Here is a 19142-nt window from a genome sequence, read left to right as displayed (position 1 = left end):
ATCCCTCCAAGAAATATAAAGAATATAAAAACATCGAAATTTTGCAACAACAAAAGATATGAACCACGAAAAACAAAAACAAATTTCAGGCCTGCAGCTGCACTCGATAGATGACTCATCGTCCATCCAACAGCAGCAACAGCTCAATGGTAGCAGGCAGGACGACGACGACGAATCGCCCTACCATCCGAGAGGAGGAGGAGGAGGAGGATCGGGCACCTCGGGGCATCACTTTCAGACGCCGCAATTTGACAATTTTCCAGGAATACTGTCTGTCAGCGGGGCTGGCGGGCACGGCCACGAGGAGAACTTCACTTGTCCCCAGTGTTATCGAACGTATCGCAGGCACGGCACACTGCGCCGTCACATACGCCAGGAGTGCGGAAAGGGCAAGAGCATGGTGTGTTCCGTATGCGGCCATAGCACGAAGCGGGCCGATCACCTGCGTCAGCATGTGCGTAAGAAGCATCCGGAGATTGCCATGAGGTCGCTCTTCAAGCGTCAGCAGAGAGCGGCGGCCGCTGCAGCGGCATCTGTGTCCTCGACCTCTGCCCCCAACAACGAGATCAGGCCAGAGGATGTTGTGGATCTGGTGGACATGCTGGACGAGGCAGCCGTCGATGGGGAGACGAACACCTTTCTGGTCGAGGACGATGACGATGAGGATCTGCCACAGCAGCAATCGCGGCAGCTCGAGGAGACGAGTGCCAGCAGCTACTATCGCCAGCAGTTGCGGCAACAGGCTCTGCTGCAACTCACACAGCAGCTGCAACTGCAACAGCAACAGCAACAGGCGACTGCCGCTGCTGCGTCCGGCAGCAATCATTCAGAACTGCTCAAGGGGGAGGGATTGTAGGAGGGGGCGGGTTCTCCTCTCTGCAGCCGCTGCCGCAGCCGCCGCTGCTCCGCTCCTTGTTGTTGTGTCCCTCTGTCCAGTCACCTGCTCATCTCTACTAATCAAATTAACCAAAGAACGTCGCAGCCGTAGCCACAGAAAAAACAAATCAAAAATGGGTTGAACTTTGACCTTTCGGCTTGATATACTTTGCATTTATTTATATCGACATATTATATATTTATACAATTAACCCCCGTCGGCTGTCACACGAGAGTTTATTCTTTTTCCAGCGCAAAATCAAAAGTTGAAAACTAAAATCTAATCATTTAAAAATATATATAAAAATAATACATACGAGTATATATTTTTTGTATAAACTAAAATGCCAAGACAGGAGAATACAATAAACTAGAAATAAATGCCACGTTTTTTAAAACCAAACTACAACCAATGCGTTTTTCACTTGTTGCATGCACCACGCCCCCCCACACAACCCACAGACACAAACTGAAACTGAAAAATTTGAAACAAAAACCAAAATATTTTACTTGATTGACTTTTGTCTTTCTTTTTTTTCCTTTCTTGGTAAATAACATTTATTTATACAACGATATTAATGTCGAACATTTTGTTGGTGTCACAGTTGATTGATTTTTTGTGTTTAAATTAAGTTTAACTTAAGTTTAACCAAGGAGAGACTTTTTATATCCATGTGATGGCGGCGTCGGCTAACCCAAATACACATAAAACAACGTAGCTTTAAGTCCAACAAAATACACTGTAAAAAATGAACAAACGCGACTGCAACCAAAAAAACAACGAAGACACGAGACATATTCACGAAACATTCTCTCCCCCACCTGTCCAAACAAAACAAAACAAAACAAAACCTATTTCTTGCTACCCCTATCTTTCTCTGTAAGAAATCGATCATTCTCAGCAAATCTTAGACAAAAACCCAATCACAATTCTTACAGATTTAAGGACGCTTTACTGTAATTTTGCCACGGCAGTTGTGGCGGCAGCCAGTGCGGCCACAAAGACGCCAGCAGCAGCAACAACAGCTGACTGCAGCAGCAGCAGCAATCACAGCAACAGCAACAATCACAGCAACAGCAACAACTGCCATGTGGGAGGGGAGATTTGTGAGCCAGAGGTGACGATACGCAGAATGTACAAGTGCGGCCACGCCAGCCAGAGTGAGGCGGCAACATTAAATCACCTACAGCCAGGAGGCAGCAACAACCTCCACTGCATTGCCAGGAACTGCGGCAGCTGTCAGATGTCTGCCTTCCAGGTGGCGAGCATGTTCAAGAGCAGCATGCGCAGTGCGGCAACCACCACAGCTGCCATTAAGCCGCAACGAAATCATATTGCTGCAGCAGTGGCTGGTGTTATAGCAAACAACAGCAACAGCAACAGCATCAACAACAACTGTGCCACAGCAGCCACAAAAAAGTCTAGCATACAGTTCCACTGTGAGTTTTGCAGCTTCAGCTGCACCTGGCGCTACGACTTGAAGCTGCATCTCAGGCAAAAGCACGGCATCCACCAGCTAAAGAAGGTCTAGGATCTAGAATGTGGGGAATATGATTCCGCAAGAGATGATGGAGGTCAAATCCGGCTGTTATATAGTTAAGAAATGTTGTTCAATCTCTCTGGACCGTACCCGCCACGCCGGGATACATACATAAATCCTGTCTGTGTCTGCTTAGTCAAAATCTGAAGTTAAATATATGTGTACAAATATTTATTGAAACGAAAGTTGATTGTTGTCTTTTCAAATATATACCATAAAAAGTCTCATGTATTTTTAGAGCCAGTGGAGAGACCAGAGGAAACTGTAAAGCGAAGAAAATATAACGAAATCTGTTTTACTGTATAATTTTTGCCAACATTTCATTGAAAAATGTGACCATTTATTTATAGTTTAGTTCGATTTTAGATTATACTTAAATTAAATATAAATTCTTAGAGAATTTCCTTTAGTTTATCTACTAAGTTGTTGTAATTTGTTTGTTTAACAATTATGTTTGATTTATTTGTGAGAGAGGAGAGGTAGGGAGAGAGAGACAACCAAGAATTAGTTACGTATTTGTTTTTGAAAATTGTTTAGCGTAGATTGATAACTCTCTCTCTCTGTAGTTATTTTGTTATTTTTTCCATCGTTATTATTGTACAATCATATATGTAAATTTTGATTAGATATTGAACTTAACCGAATATTGTATGATTTGCATTAGTTTTCCTTCAACTTCTCAGACCTTCGAAATGAACGATTGACGATTAAGTTTAGTTTAAGATAAAATTACGAACCACATTTGCAGCAAATGGAGTTTCAGACTAAGCCTAATCTGGACCTTTGTTTATGATTTTTCACACGTTTCTTTTCGTTTTCTTTTCATTTTCATTTCATACAACCAAAAAAAAAACCATGCAAAAAACACCACAAATAAATCAATCAAATCGAATCCTCCCATCATCACCAATAACAAATCAATGCAAATTGATTATAATTCACCCCACAAAAATCACATCCTTCACAAACACACACAAACGACCACCACACCCACTAACAAACCAATCAACCACGGGATCGCCTTCATCTGATTGATCGGATCGATCTCAGATCTGAACTACGACTTCAAGCACAGCGTGTTCGGCAGCGATGATGTGGACCAGGATTCAGACAATAACAAGGAGCGATTCCACTGCGCGGTGTGCAACAAGAGCTATCTGCGCAAGCGACACCTGCAGCGGCACATGCGCGACGAGTGCATCGGTATACCGCCACGCTTCAACTGTGAATTCTGCAGCTCCCGTTTCCGCCGCAAGTACCACATGGTGCGGCATCTGGTCTCAAAGCATGGCATACCGCCGGCCATCGCACAGCTGACGACAGGCAGTGGGTCGCGCTCGTCAAGCGGCAGGGACAGCATGAGCGGCAGTGTCCTCGATCTGAAGCCCGGAAATCTGGGCCTTCACATGGGCGGCGACTGCGGTGCGAGTGTGGGCAGCGCTGGCTCGCTCAACGACTGCGAGAGTCCCATTCCCGAGAACCTGTCGCTGCGCAAGGAGAACTACGAGAACGAGAACTTGTCCGGTTCGCGTTGCACATCGCCGCTGCCGCCACACATCGGAGCTATACCGACGTACGGCCTGACTGGAGCCATAACGGCAATCTCGGCAGCTGCTGCCGTGGTCGAAGAGCAGGCCGCCGCCGCAGCTGCTGCAGCCGCTGAAGCGGCAGCCATGGCGAAGAATAATAACGATGTCGGTGGAGGAGCCGGCGTGGTGGCGGCAGGTGGCGCCGAGGGGGGATCTGCAACAGAGTTGATGAACATCAAGCCGGAACCGGTAACCCCCAGCAAGGTGCAGCACCTGATGAGCGAGGATTGGAACATGAAGCTGGGCCTGCAGATCATCTCGAATTCGTTGCTCAAGGAGCGACTGATGAACACCATGCCCTTTGCTTATAACAACAATTAAACGGAAAACGCCTAGCAGAGGGAGAGAGAGAGAGCCACCACCAAAGTCACTCTACTATACTTAATTTATTGAAACTCGAATCTCGAAACCTCTAATTTTATTTTGTCAAAGAGTCAGCTCGCCATATTTGTAGGCTATTATATGTATATGTATTTTTGATCTGTAACTCACGCACGTACGTTCCCTTACAATGTAAGCTTGTATGAATCTCAGCCACTTTCTCAGACATTCCGATCTTGAAAGACGACCACTTTCGAAGATCCCCTTTTAATTTATGTATGCTATTTTTTTGTCGCAAGCGAAATGTGTCTTACAGTTCTCTCGTATTACAATGTTGAAACACCGCCATCTCGAAAATCGAAAATGAAACTTTCCTATAACCGAAACGAACTTGAACCGTCACGAATTTGTATTTATATAAGATAAGATATCCCATGCCCACACATACAAGGCATGGGGTGGAGGTGGGATAATATATTTATGTATTTATGTATCGAAACATTTGTTAGTCATGTAAGTGGACGAAACCAAAAACGAACACAGAAAAGACGAGACAGGAATCAAATCTTCTTACTACAAGTTGAGTAATTCCAATTTGATTGAATCCAAAAAGAAAACAAAAAGGAAAAACGCTAAATACTCAACCAACGAACTATGCTCCCCTCCTCCCCTCTCGCAAAAGAAGAAGAGGTGGGGCTGGGGTGGTATTTATAATTTTAACGCACTTATTCCAAATGATATGCCACCAAATTGTACGATTAGTTAAGATATTTTTATACAATGTACTCGTAGCATGTAGGACTAGTACCTAATGCCTAATTTATCCAAAGTCCAAACGAACAAAAAATAACATTATATTATTAATTGAATAAATTACCAAAAAAAAAGAACAAAACAAAAAACTAAAGAACCACCGAAATGTATTAAATGTATTCTATGTATTCAATTGCAGCCAACTCTGGGATGCGTTTTCCTCTCTCTCTTCTATGTTAAAATTCCCATCATCATTTTCTTATGTTCATTCCATCACTTGTCCATCAATGTATCCGTTTTCGTTTTCCCACCAAGTTTCTTTTTGGTTCAACATTTTGTTTTCCCTTCCCATTCATCCGTTGAGTTTTGTCATTTTCTGGCGATTGTTGTGCGAATTTTCACTAACCTATTTTATTACTAAATTTCTTTTAGATGTCTCTACAAAAACTGTTGTACTACCCCACTACTCCATCTACTACTACTACTCCAAAACTACTACCTATGTACCGTACCACTCAATCACTACTCTCTGTGAGGCGGCGGCTGGCAGAGGGTATCTGGGTCTGGCCTGGGGACGACCGCACATCCGTCATGGCTTGGCTACTGCAGCGAGCGAAGCGCAAAAGAAAAAAGTCTGTCACTTACAGTATTATCTACTATCTCTACTATCGTTTTTATATACATATATATATTCTACGATATATATCTTTGTTATGTGTAAACTCTCGCCTCGAATTGTTTTTTGTCTGGGTTCAAACTTGATCTACCAACACATACACCTACACAACCACACCCAACTCCCTACGGTACAGTGCGAATTGGAACAGAAAGGAAGATCATTTAGATTTTCTCCAAGTTCTGTTTCGCACTGTATTTGTACCCTGTAAGCATGCCTCCATACATACCTTGTGTATCTGTCTATCTCTCACATTCTCACTCTCTCTTGCTTGGGTTCTCTCATTGTGTCTCTGCTTTCTGTGGCGTCTCTGTGTGTGTTGCGTGCGAGTGTCCTTTGTGTGCTTTTTGTTCTGCGAAGCTTTTTTCCCCCATTTCTCTCTCTCTTTTAATATTACACCTAGATCTACTTCTCTATTTAATAATGTATTTGTGTGTCTTTCGATGAAATATTAAACAACAAATAAATTTATTTAACACTTGATGTTTTTTCTTACACAGACTTTTTCTAGTACTTAAGAAGGTTCCATCTGGGTTCATATATGCCATTCATATATGTATTGCTGGGCTGATCTTTTCTAGTTTTAAGCGATCTAAATGTGTTATATTATTATGAGTACATGTATGCATACATTTTTGTTCCATTTCCTTATCGTTTTTTCCCGTCTTAAATAGTTTATAAATTTTCTTTTGGAATGCTTGAGATGTTTTTAAGTCATTTTATATTTATGAATTAATAATAATTGTTTTTTTTACATATATTTTTTCAATATTTTTTGTAGATTAGCAAATTTGACTTGCTCAAAAAAAAAAAACAAAAGAAAACAAATGCTGAAACGCAGCCAAATATCAGCCATTCAGACAGATAATACAGTCAGTCACTCACTATCACGATCATGTGCATATGTATAGAGTATATAAATCAGGAATACAGAAACGAATCCATTGTGAATCATGCGACTCAACTCACAAATTCACTCACTCACTCACTTCCACCTACTCACTCAATTCCAACTATTCCTCTGTGCGTGTCCTTCCTCCCCCACCACCACCGCCTCCACTTTGCCTCTATCTCCCACCTCTCTCTGTCATGCACACCCATTTACATTTACAGATTTCGTCCTGACCTGGTACCAGCACGCCTGCGACCAGTGCGGCAAATCCTACAAGACCCGCAAGAGTCTCAGCCGCCACCGACGTTTCGAGTGCCGCTTCACGACCGAGCGGCCAATCTTCCAGTGTCCCAGCTGCAATTATGCGGCCAAGCGGAGCGACAATCTTACCAAGCACATCAAGACCCATTTTGCCAAGATGAAAAAGGACTTTCTGCCATTGGCCTTCCAAATGCAGGCCTCCAGCATTCAGAGCAAGTGGGAGGCCACCGCATAAGGGGCTTACACACAGTTCCACTCGCCAGTCCGCCAAAAAGATATTCTTCTGCTTTCGTTGAGGTTTAGTTTTAATGCCATTCGCAAAAGTATTATACCCTAAGTTTCAAACGCGAACTAGCCAGGACCGACTGCAATGATCAACTAAGCTCAGGAGGAACCTGAGGGGTTTCTATTCGGCTTTCACTTTGCTTTGCGATTTGCATAAATTTGGATAATTTATGTAAATGTTATGGAAATGTGCGCAGCTTGTTGCTTGAATTCCAATCATTGCAGTCGCGTCCGGGGATCTCATAAACATTCGTATTTTAGATTAAGTTAAGCACGGATTTTTTCAATCATAACTAACTTATGCTTCAGCTGATATGTCTCTCTCATTTCATTTAAGTTAACTTAAGTTGTTAGTCAAGTAAGCCAAAGTCCAAACCAAAACAAAAACCAAAAACAAAACCAAAACGTGAACGAAACTAAGTCAGGAAGGGGAAACACAATACTACTGAGAGTAGTCGGGGTGGGGGGTCAGGGGGCGCGGTTCGCCAACCTAATTTGCATTCCTAAGAAAACAAAACGAAACAAAAGTGAACGAAACATTTTTCGATATACAATGTTTAATGTATGGCCTATTCTAGTCTAGTCCTTAGTAAGCGGCAATGCCAAACAGCGAAAAATTCCAAAATTAACCGACTAACATACCTTTGTAGATTATAGTTCGTAGACGATCTAAGTTCCTTTGCTAGCTAGGATTATGGATGACCTATAGACAAAAGGATCTCAAACGATGCATGATGAATCGCAACCAACAGTACAAGTACCAAACAAAAGCAATTAACAATTAACTAAACTAAACAATAGTTCAAATATATATTTACAAAGCAGCCAACAAAAAATTAAAGCCCAACTCTACAACAGTTATATATACATACATAAATACAGAGATATATTTTGTAAACCTTTCCAAAAATCAAAACAAAACGAAACAAACAAAAATGTGAAACGAATTTGTGACCAAAACCAGAGGATGGAAACCGAAACGATATATGTAGCTAGTAATGTAAGCCACTCAATCCGATAAAAGAACTATTTTTATACTCCAGAGCCCTAACTAAGTATTTTTATATGCATATTTTTGTAACTCGAATAAAATTGTATTGAAAAAGAAATCGTTTCAATGACCAGGGGGCCATCCACCCACCCAGTCCTTACATCATTTCCACAGTCTCCCCATTCTTTTGCCCCCTCTCGCTCTATATTTATCTTGTTGGCCAGTTTACTAAACATGTTTCATTGCAGACACCCATATCAAGCACCATCATCATGATCATCTTCAGTCAAGCATCATCCCACAGCGCTCATTCAAATCAATAAATAAATCAAGCCAAATCTGCAACGCTGCTAGCTCTGCTCACGCTTCACCATGCCACGCCCACGCCCACACAAAATACAAAAATTAAAATTCAAGCAAACACCCCGCAACACACACTAACTGTAAATATCACAAACTTTTATTATTCATATATTATTGTTTCTACTGAAAACTTATACAACAACTTAACTTTCTTGCTAAAATTTTTCTAAACTTCCAACAAAAAAAAAAAAAAAGAATACTTTACTGAAACTCTTGTTACTCTTTCAAAAATAAATACGAATATATATCGATCTATGTATAGTAGTTTTGTAAGCACTTGGTTATACGCAGAACGACCCAGACTCATAAGACAAATCTCTCTTTCTTCTCCTTCTATATATTTGTTTGAACATCTAATTTAAAGCTCCAAGCAGCTACGCATCCAACTCGAGCCAAACACCGCCGCCGACTGGCACTTCGGCGCACTCCCTGATCCGCGACTACTGGTACGAGCTGAAGTTCTCCGATCTGTTTAAGTTCATCAATCCGGATGGACGGTATCAGTGCCCGAGGTTTAATTGCCTGAAGAGCTACAAGGACGCCAGCTCCTTGCAACGACATATCAGGTGAGTGTCGGGCAAATGGTCCACGCCAAAGTTCAAACCGAACTCTGGTGCACCTACTATATACGGTCTGTCTGAGGAATCTTTATACTTATCTTACCTATATCTATATCTATATATCAACGTTTCCCTAGATATGAATGTGGTGGACAGAAAAAATTTCGCTGTCTGATGTGCGGCAAAGCATTTTCACAAAGCTCCCACCTAAAGCGACACCTTGAGTCCGGTGTCTGTGTCAAATATTACTTATGAGATAATGTTTTCTTTAAAATCAAATAGAATAAGCGTTATCCCAATAGGCAGAAGGTCAAACGATGATCGAATGACGAACAGAAACATAAACATCAACATGAACATGAATATATTATGTACGAGTATAGCAACACAAGAAACAACAAGAACAAAATGATATATAGAACAATTAGCTAAACAAAACAAAAGAAAACCAAGAACAATTACAAATAACAACAACAAAACGAATTTATTGGATGCCACATCATTTATAAAGAAAGGGAAAACCAACCAATCTATATATACATTATATATGATGATAATTATTGTTGAAACTGAGCATTAAATAAGCAAACGGAATACTTAGTTAAACGAGTTGAAAAGTAAAACAAATATTGAACAAGCTAGAACAACAAGATATATACAGACAGATATTTGATCACATGAACACATCATGTAATGTATATGTGTGTGTGTGCAGTCAGTGGACATTTTATAGAATTTTAGTAAAATGGAAAAGAAGAAAAATTCAACAAAAAAAGAATAAAAACTAAACAAAAACATGTAACTAAATTAAGGTATAGAACAACAGAGAGGCAAAACAAAACAAAAAATCGTTAAGAACAACTGTTAAAAAGTGAACAAAACAAAACAGAACAAAAAAAAAACCATACACGCAAGGAAGCTAAGAGCAAAACAATTTTAGTCAAACTAACCAAAACTACGTAATTTTAGTTAAAATATATGAATAATATATAAAAGAAAGAAAGAAAGAGAGAAAGCAAGCAAGCAAACCTTAGTGAAATTAACAAACGAGAGGAAAGCATAGAAGCGGTGAGAGTAAAACGAGCGAAAAACTAAAGCAAAACAGAATACATATAACAAACGTACTGTGTTTATTTGTTGCCAAATATATATCTATTATATATATATTTCTAATATAATAACAATACCATTGAAACAAACTCTTGTTATGCCACACACAACCGCAAAATGAAAGCAGAACGGAGAAGTGAGGATATAGTACATACCTGACCGGAAAAACAATAAGAACGGAGCAAGAAAATCATAAACATAAAACGTAACCCATAAACGTTACGTTACGAGTATGTAATCTGTTTTTAGTTTTGTGTGGGACAGCGGCAGAGGCCCATACATAGGCACACCAACACACACGCTGTGTATGTAGAGTTGATTTATCCGTGCACAGGATATGTACACTTTATGTACACAGAAAAAAAAGATATATATACACGTGAGTTTTATAAAGTCAGATGTCGGAAGAAGATGGGAGGGAGATAGTAGGAAAGTATTGCAGGAAGATTTGTTACATGGTTCCAAGAACAACAAAAAATAATAGAGGAAAGAGTTTATATACATATATACAAAACATATACATATAAAACCAACACATCTACATATACATACATATATAAATAAATATATATAGATATATATATATAGAACTATATATACTGCTATATTAGCAAAATGTTGTCTGTTAAAAAAGAAAGGATAGAGAGGAAACGAATGTATGTAATTGTTAAACAAAGTCAGGCGGGATATAAGTCTGTAACTTATATATACTCACATCGCCAGATCTAATCAAGTGTATATGTGCGCGTGCGCGTGTGTGTGTGTGTGCCAATTGGTTAGGATTTTTTGTACTAGGAAAACCAGAAGGATACAATTTTGTGCCATTAGAAATTCTCCACCAAAACTGCAAAACTGCAAAACTGCAAAACAAATTCATAAAGCCATAGAAGAGATCGAACCATATACTCAGATATGTATAAAAAAGATATGTATGCATGCATAAGTACATTTATGTACAACCTGTATGATTTGTTAAGGAGATTCTGTTGGAAGGCGTAATTTAGTTTTTCTTTGTTAGCTTTGAGTTAGTGCAATTTTTGAAGAAACAAAAAAGTGACAACTAAATGCTATGAGAGTGCCATTATCAAACAAATTTTTAATATATGTAACTAACAGATAAATTATTGAAATTATACGAGAATATATTGTATGTACGTTATAAACTAAGCGAAAGGCAACTAAAATATTTTAGCTAGGTACCAAGGGGAAGGGAATGTTATAGAGATCTTTTGTATGTATATATATATATATATATATTTATTATGTATGTATGTATGTACTATCTATCAATGTATCTATAGAGCGAGGATTATATTGTTTGTTGCTTGTTGATTGTTAATCCTTGGGTTGCAGATAATAAACAGAACCATACCCCATACATATATGATACATACACACCACATATATATGACAGTACAATAAACAGAATATATATAAACGTATATTAACGGGAAAACCAACAGCAATAGAAGCATTGAAAAACTATATGAACTCGAATTAACTAGACAAATTATACACACCATTAAGAGCGGTATATAAAACGAATGAAAATCAATTATAGACAACTACTAACTGCAGTCATAATAACTGGTTGACAAACAACTCCCTCGCCACCCCCACTGCCTTGCACTGAATGAACCGAATTAGATCAATTGATTGGGATAGGGATTTCAATCCCTTTGAACTTTATCCATCACCATGTCCGTCCGCTTATCCCCAAAGACATTGATAGGATATCGACTCGACCCCTTACGCTGACGCGGACCAATTTGTAAGTTATGCGAAACATATAGAAACCATAAAGAAATTATATACCAATCCACCGAAAATTGTCACGATCGAATCAGTTTCCAACACTTTCTCCTATCCGTTTGCCAATGTGGATTGTACTGAGTGCGCTCCTACTATTACGTATCCCTAGTATATTATTGATCGGACCGGATCGATCGCTACCCTTGGTCAGTGGAGATTTTGGAGTTGGAGTCAACCAGTGTTAGAACATGTTCACTTCCTCCAAAAAAATATATACTAACACCCAAAGGCAAGTTTTTGATTGATTTAATTCAATTTTGTTAGAAATTTTGCTAAACGTAAGAAAAGCAAATACAAAATCGAAGTGCAATAATATTTCAAAGGTTCCTCAAGAATTTGTCTTGTGCCAAAGTAAATTTCTAAAATGAATAGTCTAATGAAGAACAATTTTTTTTAATGCAAAACTCAAGGCGAACAAGACAGATTTGAGAGGGATTTTGCCTTTGAAGCAAAAGGAGCGTTGCAATAGGGGAAATAATTATTTTAATTGTTTTCCGATTAGTTGAAATTTATTTCAGAATTATTGTCATCTGATTACCTGTATAATTTATGTTTATTTCTGTTAAACTAATTTACTAAGATCTGTTGCGAGTAGCTAAATTATTATTATTATTTCTGCTGTTAAAGTTTTGGCAAAAGAAACGAGCATTGAGACATGAAATGTTTCGAATTAAAACTTTTGTTGAATCGTTTTCTTTAAATTAGTTTTAACACTGTTTTACACATTATACAAATATATTGTTTCACACTAATTTAACCAGAGAACACCCTATGTTTTAATTTTTGTTATATTGTTAATTAATATTTATCGAGTAAGAGACGAGAAATGTTTATGAAAAACGAAACAGAAACAAAAACAAGAAATAATTAGCTTAAACTATATAGGTTACGAATAATGAACAAAAATATACTCCAAAGAAACCAACCAAAAATATATATATATACACACATATATACAAGGACATATACATATACCATATATATATATATCTATATATATATATATATTTTAGAAAAACTGAACAAAACAAAACCAAGCAGACAAGAAACGTTTTAGTAAATGTGTATTTGAAACAAAGAAATTGCCATAACAGTCTAATGGACATATATACACTATATATAGTCAAACCAAAAACAATAATGAACAGAACAGAAAAACAACCAAGAACAAGAGTAACGAGAACGAGGATGAGAATGAGAGGGAGAATTTAATTGTACGAACGGAAGTTGTTTATTTTTTGTAGAGTAATATTTAACAAACCAAGAAATGAAACCAAGTAAATTGATAAAACAAATGGTATATATACATATATTTATTGTTAACGAAAACCACGGATAAGGCGAAATTATGAAACAAATTTATACAACAAAATTAATAATAATACAAGTATAAACCAAAACCAGACAAAGAAAATGATCTTTCATTGATGGAGATGGAGATGGAGTTGATGATATTGTTAGTACCTTAAAAAGCCAAAACCAATTAACGATTATTCATAATTGTAATAATAACAGATGATAGCATTAAACAAACAAAAATGAATGAAATCCAAGAACAAGAGGAAATTGTTGTAACCAAAAAAACACATTTGAGATTCGGTTTTCATTTATCAAGAAATTGTGAAACCCCCATTTAACACCCAACAACAACAAAAAATTGTTATTTTTGCAAAAACTGAACGAATGGCATTGTATGTGGAATCGTTTATATACACATTGTTCGATGAAAGTGGTAACAGAGAAACAAACAAAAAAATACAAAAAAAAAACAACCAAAAACAAAACAACAAGAATAATAAAGATTGATATTGAAATGTTGAAACCCCAAAAAAGAAAAGAAAATAATTGTATTACTGATGTTCCTTGTGGATGATTGGGGCCGCCTGTAAAGTGTTTCTGTGCAAATTAATCATTGTCATATTCTCCTTGTATAATTACAGATGTGCCAGCAAACTGAGCAAAATGTGTGAGATTTTTTTGTTCCATCTTAGGCGATACTGTGGGTTACAATCTACTGGTCTAACCATTGCATTTATATATATTTTTGTGTTTAAGTGTTAAGTGTGTGTGTTCCCATGGATTGGTAAGATTTGACAACCTGTTTACCTTCCCTATGGGTTAATTTAGTTTTGCCGTCTTCTCGTAGCTTTTACCTATAGAAATTACAAATCTTTACGCTACTACAACTATCTATCGCTCGCTGCAATTGATTGAAACGGTAGTGGTTATATTACTTCGATACATAGACAAATCATACATAGAGCATTCATTCATCATTATTTGTCCCGAGTTTAGTGTACCTCAGATTTAATTTACTTTAATTTCCTCTCTAACTGGAACAATAACGCATTCGCTAACCTATTTCTTTTCCTTCTCCCAACTCTTGTAGAGAACGCCTGGACGCTGTCCGTGAAGTCGGTCACCTCGTTGAACAACCTCGCCTCCTCGTCCGGCTCGCACATCTGTCCGCGCTGCGAGAAGGCCTACACCTACAAGAAGAACCTGTCGCGGCATCTGCGCTACGAGTGCGGTCGCCTGCCCACAGAGAAGTGCCGGCACTGTTCCTACGTGGCGCGCTATAAGCACAGCCTCAATATGCACGTGAAGACACAGCATCCGGAGCAGCAGCAGTTTAGTGATGTATCAGCGGGACCACCGATCGTGAGCCAGGCTCTGGCTCGTGGCCTGTTCGAGGGGGATGGGCGGAAGGCTATATGAATTAGGATATAGATTTTATAGTTTTGTGTGAATTGATCTCTGGTTTGGCAGGTAAGTTTTCTGGGAGCAGCGAACAAAAAAACGATAAGAGGAAGAAGAGAAAGGGGAGATAGCCGAAGTGCCTTAATGTTAATAAAAATTACGATTTGTAACCAAAATTGAAACGTGTCATTATTGAATTCTACTGTAGTCCCTAAGCATAGTTAAGCATAATTAGGGGCACGGTTTTTTATCCTTTAATTTTTTTTGGCTGTGGTATTTTGTTTGTCCTGGTTCTCATTTAAATTGTGCTGTACAGCAACACACAACTCACTCAAAACACACACACACACACACATTAAACAACCTATAAAATAACCATCAACCTAGTACTAAGACTAAAAATCAAATGAAAATGAAAACGAAAACGAAACAAGGGAAACCGAAAATTGATTGCTTGTTTTTGACGAATTAAAATGAAAAAAGGAGAGAAGGAGAGCTTTGTGACAGGATTCAAGACGTTTTTGAGCTGAGCATAACTTCCACTAAGCGGTAAACTGGTTCTCCACAAACACGTGACTAATACCCCACTCCCCTCATTCGATTCTGCAGCCAACAAGCAGGACAAGGCTGAGCAAACCGAGAGCACACCCGACGAATTCGAGCTGGACGACTGCCTGCTGGAGAGCAACGACATTGTCATCACACAGAACAAGGATGGATTCGTCTTGCATGTAAAGAAATTGGGCAACATTACGGCGGCGAAATTGGGCGCCGATGAGAATCAGGGATCGCCACTACAAACAACAGCAGCGGTCACTGTCACTGGACCGGCTGGACAGCCCACGCCCACCATCACGGAGCTCCTGAATGCTGCAGTCTCACACTCAGATGTCAAGCCGACGCTGAGCACATTGACCACCAGCACTCCCATCAAGCTGCCCTCATCGGAATGCGGTAAGTTCTGAATCTGAAGAGTGATCTATACAGCAGACACTCCAGTTGAACCACTGAAGATCATACTAATAAACGTTTTTACCTTTCTGTTTGCAATTCCAGAGCTCATCAACATTAAGAAGATTATACCAGCCACCACGACAATAGCCCATCATGCACACACAGGCTCGACCATTATACATCCACATCACATCATACAGCATGTGCCACAGGAGTCGCATCAGGAGCACCAGCACATCCAGATCGAGGAAGTGCCACAGACATCCCAGCACCAGCATCAGCATCAGCAGCATCATCACCAGCTGCAGGGCCAGCCGACACATGCCCAAGTACAAAACATCATCACATCCCATACGGGGCAGACAATCAATCTGGTGGGTCTGCGCAATGTGCAGTTGACGGAACAGAAGCCGAACATTGCCTCGAGGATACGCTACACGCGTGGCAAGATCATTGGGCCGACGGTGAGCAATCTGCAGATAGTGGAGACACATGAGGCCATCCAGCATCAGCACCACGAGCTGTCCGATGGCACCAAGTATGAGATTAGTGAGATCGATTTGAACAATCCGAATGCGTCGGCGTCCATCATCAATGACCTGGTGAAGTATGCCGAGATTGATGACATTGAGCTGCCGGACGGCACCAAGATTGGCATTGGCTTCGCACCCACGGAGATCACGGAGCATATGCAGACATCTGGAGGGGAGACGCACATAACTACAATCGAGCACGAGCCGCAGGAGCTGCACACCGTGCACCAACATGAGCACGAGCCGCAGACGCATCACATTCATACCACACAGCTGCAGACGCACCACATTCAGACGGTAGTGCAGTCAGATCAGCAGCAGCATCACCATCACGAGCAGCAGCACCATCACCATCATCACACGAGCATCGAGCTGCAGGAGGAGGATGTGGAGACTATCATACCCGAGGAGATGGGAATGCATGACTCCAGCAAGAGCTACACCATTCTTACCACACGTCCCATGAAGGAGGAGTCCGATGCTGGCGGCGACCCTTCTGGCATGACCTACGAACTGTCGCTGAGCGACTCCTCACTGGGTCCCTGCGATGATCCCGAGTCGCGCTATGTCTGTCGCCACTGCGGCAAGAAGTACCGCTGGAAGTCCACGTTACGCCGACACGAGAATGTCGAGTGTGGCGGCAAGGAGCCGTGTCATCCCTGTCCCTACTGCACGTACAAGGCCAAGCAGCGAGGCAATCTCGGGGTCCACGTGCGCAAGCATCATCCAGAGAAGCCGCAGCTGGAGAGCAAGCGAGGACGCAAGTAGGCGGATATAGTAAGCGAAAAGGAGAGGCAGGAGTGAGTATTTATGCCTCTCACATGTTGAGGAGAATACAAACAAATGATTCTTTGAGGTTCTTTGACTTTTAGACCAGTTTCTATATTTTTTACAATTTTATCAGCCTTTATTCTTGTTTACATACTTTTTAATCTTAACTTTCTTATTTGTTGATTATTTTTATTAAGTTGGAGAATTGATTTCCCCAGTTCTCGAAAGGAAGAACAGAAACAACAACTCCGCTCTGTGAGCATTCAATTCAATTTTATTAGGCTTTAATTTTGACGTCTTCACATTAATATATCGACATAATATGTATGTATGATTCATCGTAATTTACAAAATTACAAAAAACCACACGTAAACCCTCAAAACAGTCAACATCATAGGAAAAATATGTTCAATCAATGTGCAAGTATTTTCATTAATATAACAAAGAATATACAAAACAATTTAGATGAAAAGTATGATTAGACTTAACAAATTAATTAATTATAATTAGCAACGTGTTTCTGTGTGTGTCTTCTCAAAGCCAACTAGAAACTTTCAATATTTACGACCACTGCAACGAGGCCCATACGCAGATGATGTTTTTTTTTTGTTCGTAGCGAAAAGGGCACACAGATTTCGTTTCGTAAATATCACAAATATTTTGATGTAATCTACTTAAGTGGAGCTAACCGACAAACTATCGTGTAAATGTTGCAAAATAAAAAATTGCCAACTTGTCTAAATTGGAGGCTTACAAAATTGACATTGTAGAACTTTGTTTTCAAGAAATTTATATATAAATATATATTTACTATAAATACTGTAAAAAAAACAACAAAAAAACAGTTAAAATACCATTTTGGTAGATCGCAATCGTAAAAACGAATAAAAAGGCAAAAACCTTCTGACACAAATAGCGGACATTAGTTAAATTGATTGTATATCTACAAATTTACACCCCCCAACACTTTAGCATATTTTCTCAAACAACAACAAAAAAAGAAACAAAAACAAAAAAAATATAAGAAACATTTTAAACGTTTTTGTGTGTGTAAAACTTTATCGATTGAATATAAAAAAACATTTATTACGTATACATATAAACAAATAGAAATTATGTTTTGAAAGAATAGTTGTAAAAAACAAAAAGCTAAAATAAAATTATATAAAAAAAAAATAAACAATTGCAAAGCTTTGATGTTTGTGGCCAGCGAGAGGTGCAAGAAGACAACATTGTACAGAATCTATACTAACATATTTTTCTTTTTGCAGGTGACCTGAAGACCGATGCGATTTCCACCACAGAGAGGGGCTCGACTTAACTGCCATGGCTGCCTTGATCCACATGATCTGAACCGAGCCTAACTAATATATTTCTCTCTTCTTTTAGGTGACCCATTGAAGCTGGAGGGAGTGAGACCGAACGACCTGGAGCCATGTAGCTGTACCTCAATGCGAGCTAAACTTAAGTAAAACAAGCAAGAACAGTTGTGAAAGGAGACAATTGCTATTCCAATACGCCCTACGTACATATATATTTATGTATATACATATAAGTGCCCAAGACCTAAACGTTCGTTTCTGTATGCCACTAAAAAGTAACCAGACTTAAACCGAACCTGAACCTGTATCCAGTAACCAGTATCCACAACCACAACCACAACCACCTCCCAGCCGTGTCTATTGATGTGTTCAAGCAAAACCAAACTACAACAAAAAAACACCCACCCCAGCAGCACTCCAGCTACTACAGTTCAAATAAATTTAGTTGTCCTCTTTTTTTATTTAAAATAAATACGTTTACACCCTGCACTAATTGGCCTCAATTTTGCTCAATGTTGTTTGAAAGAGTTTTCTTTTTTTACCTCTCTGTATATATGTTTATTATTTGTACTTTAATTTGACAATCATTTGCCATGATCCTAATGCTTTCTATACACATACAAATGTATCCATCAACCATCCACACATATATCCGAAATGCTTTGACTAATTCGTTTTTTAATTTTGCCTTTCGTGTGCCTCATCCTCCAAGTTCATCCCAAACCAACCAAAACCCCTCCCGCCATCCGTACCAAATTGCGTGTGTCTGTGTTGGTTTTTCCCCTCCGCTTGATCTAACCCAAGATAACTACTACCCTGCCGCCATATCGT

At 39.2% G+C, this 19142-nt stretch overlaps 1 protein-coding gene across 25 annotated transcripts in view; it reads left to right on the top strand.

The window, feature by feature from the left end:
• The window catches only part of LOC117892026 (longitudinals lacking protein, isoforms N/O/W/X/Y), a 60807-nt gene that overhangs the window by 18230 nt on the left and 23435 nt on the right, over window positions 1-19142 (top strand). For 3 of the 25 annotated variants that reach the window (XM_034797924.1, XM_034797923.1, XM_034797925.1), the window contains exons 6-7: window positions 15337-15684; window positions 15787-17988. The exons of 12 other annotated variants lie outside the window; for them this stretch is intronic. In XM_034797924.1, the coding sequence (XP_034653815.1) occupies window positions 15337-15684; window positions 15787-16985 (1547 nt within the window). In that variant the 3' untranslated portion in view covers window positions 16986-17988. Of the gene's footprint in view, window positions 1-89; window positions 1005-1815; window positions 2424-3467; window positions 4945-5512; window positions 6585-6869; window positions 7577-8912; window positions 9115-9245; window positions 9753-14419; window positions 14907-15336; window positions 15685-15786; window positions 17989-18633; window positions 18801-19142 lie in introns of those variants that run through there. 10 more of the 25 variants (XM_034797939.1, XM_034797926.1, XM_034797945.1 and 7 more) reach the window with 10 other exon arrangements.

Source organism: Drosophila subobscura, chromosome E, assembly GCF_008121235.1.
Source record: "Drosophila subobscura isolate 14011-0131.10 chromosome E, UCBerk_Dsub_1.0, whole genome shotgun sequence".
Lineage (NCBI taxonomy): Eukaryota > Metazoa > Arthropoda > Insecta > Diptera > Drosophilidae > Drosophila > Drosophila subobscura.
The sequence above is the reverse complement of the archived record's forward strand: the minus strand, read 5'-3'. Positions and strand labels throughout refer to the sequence as shown.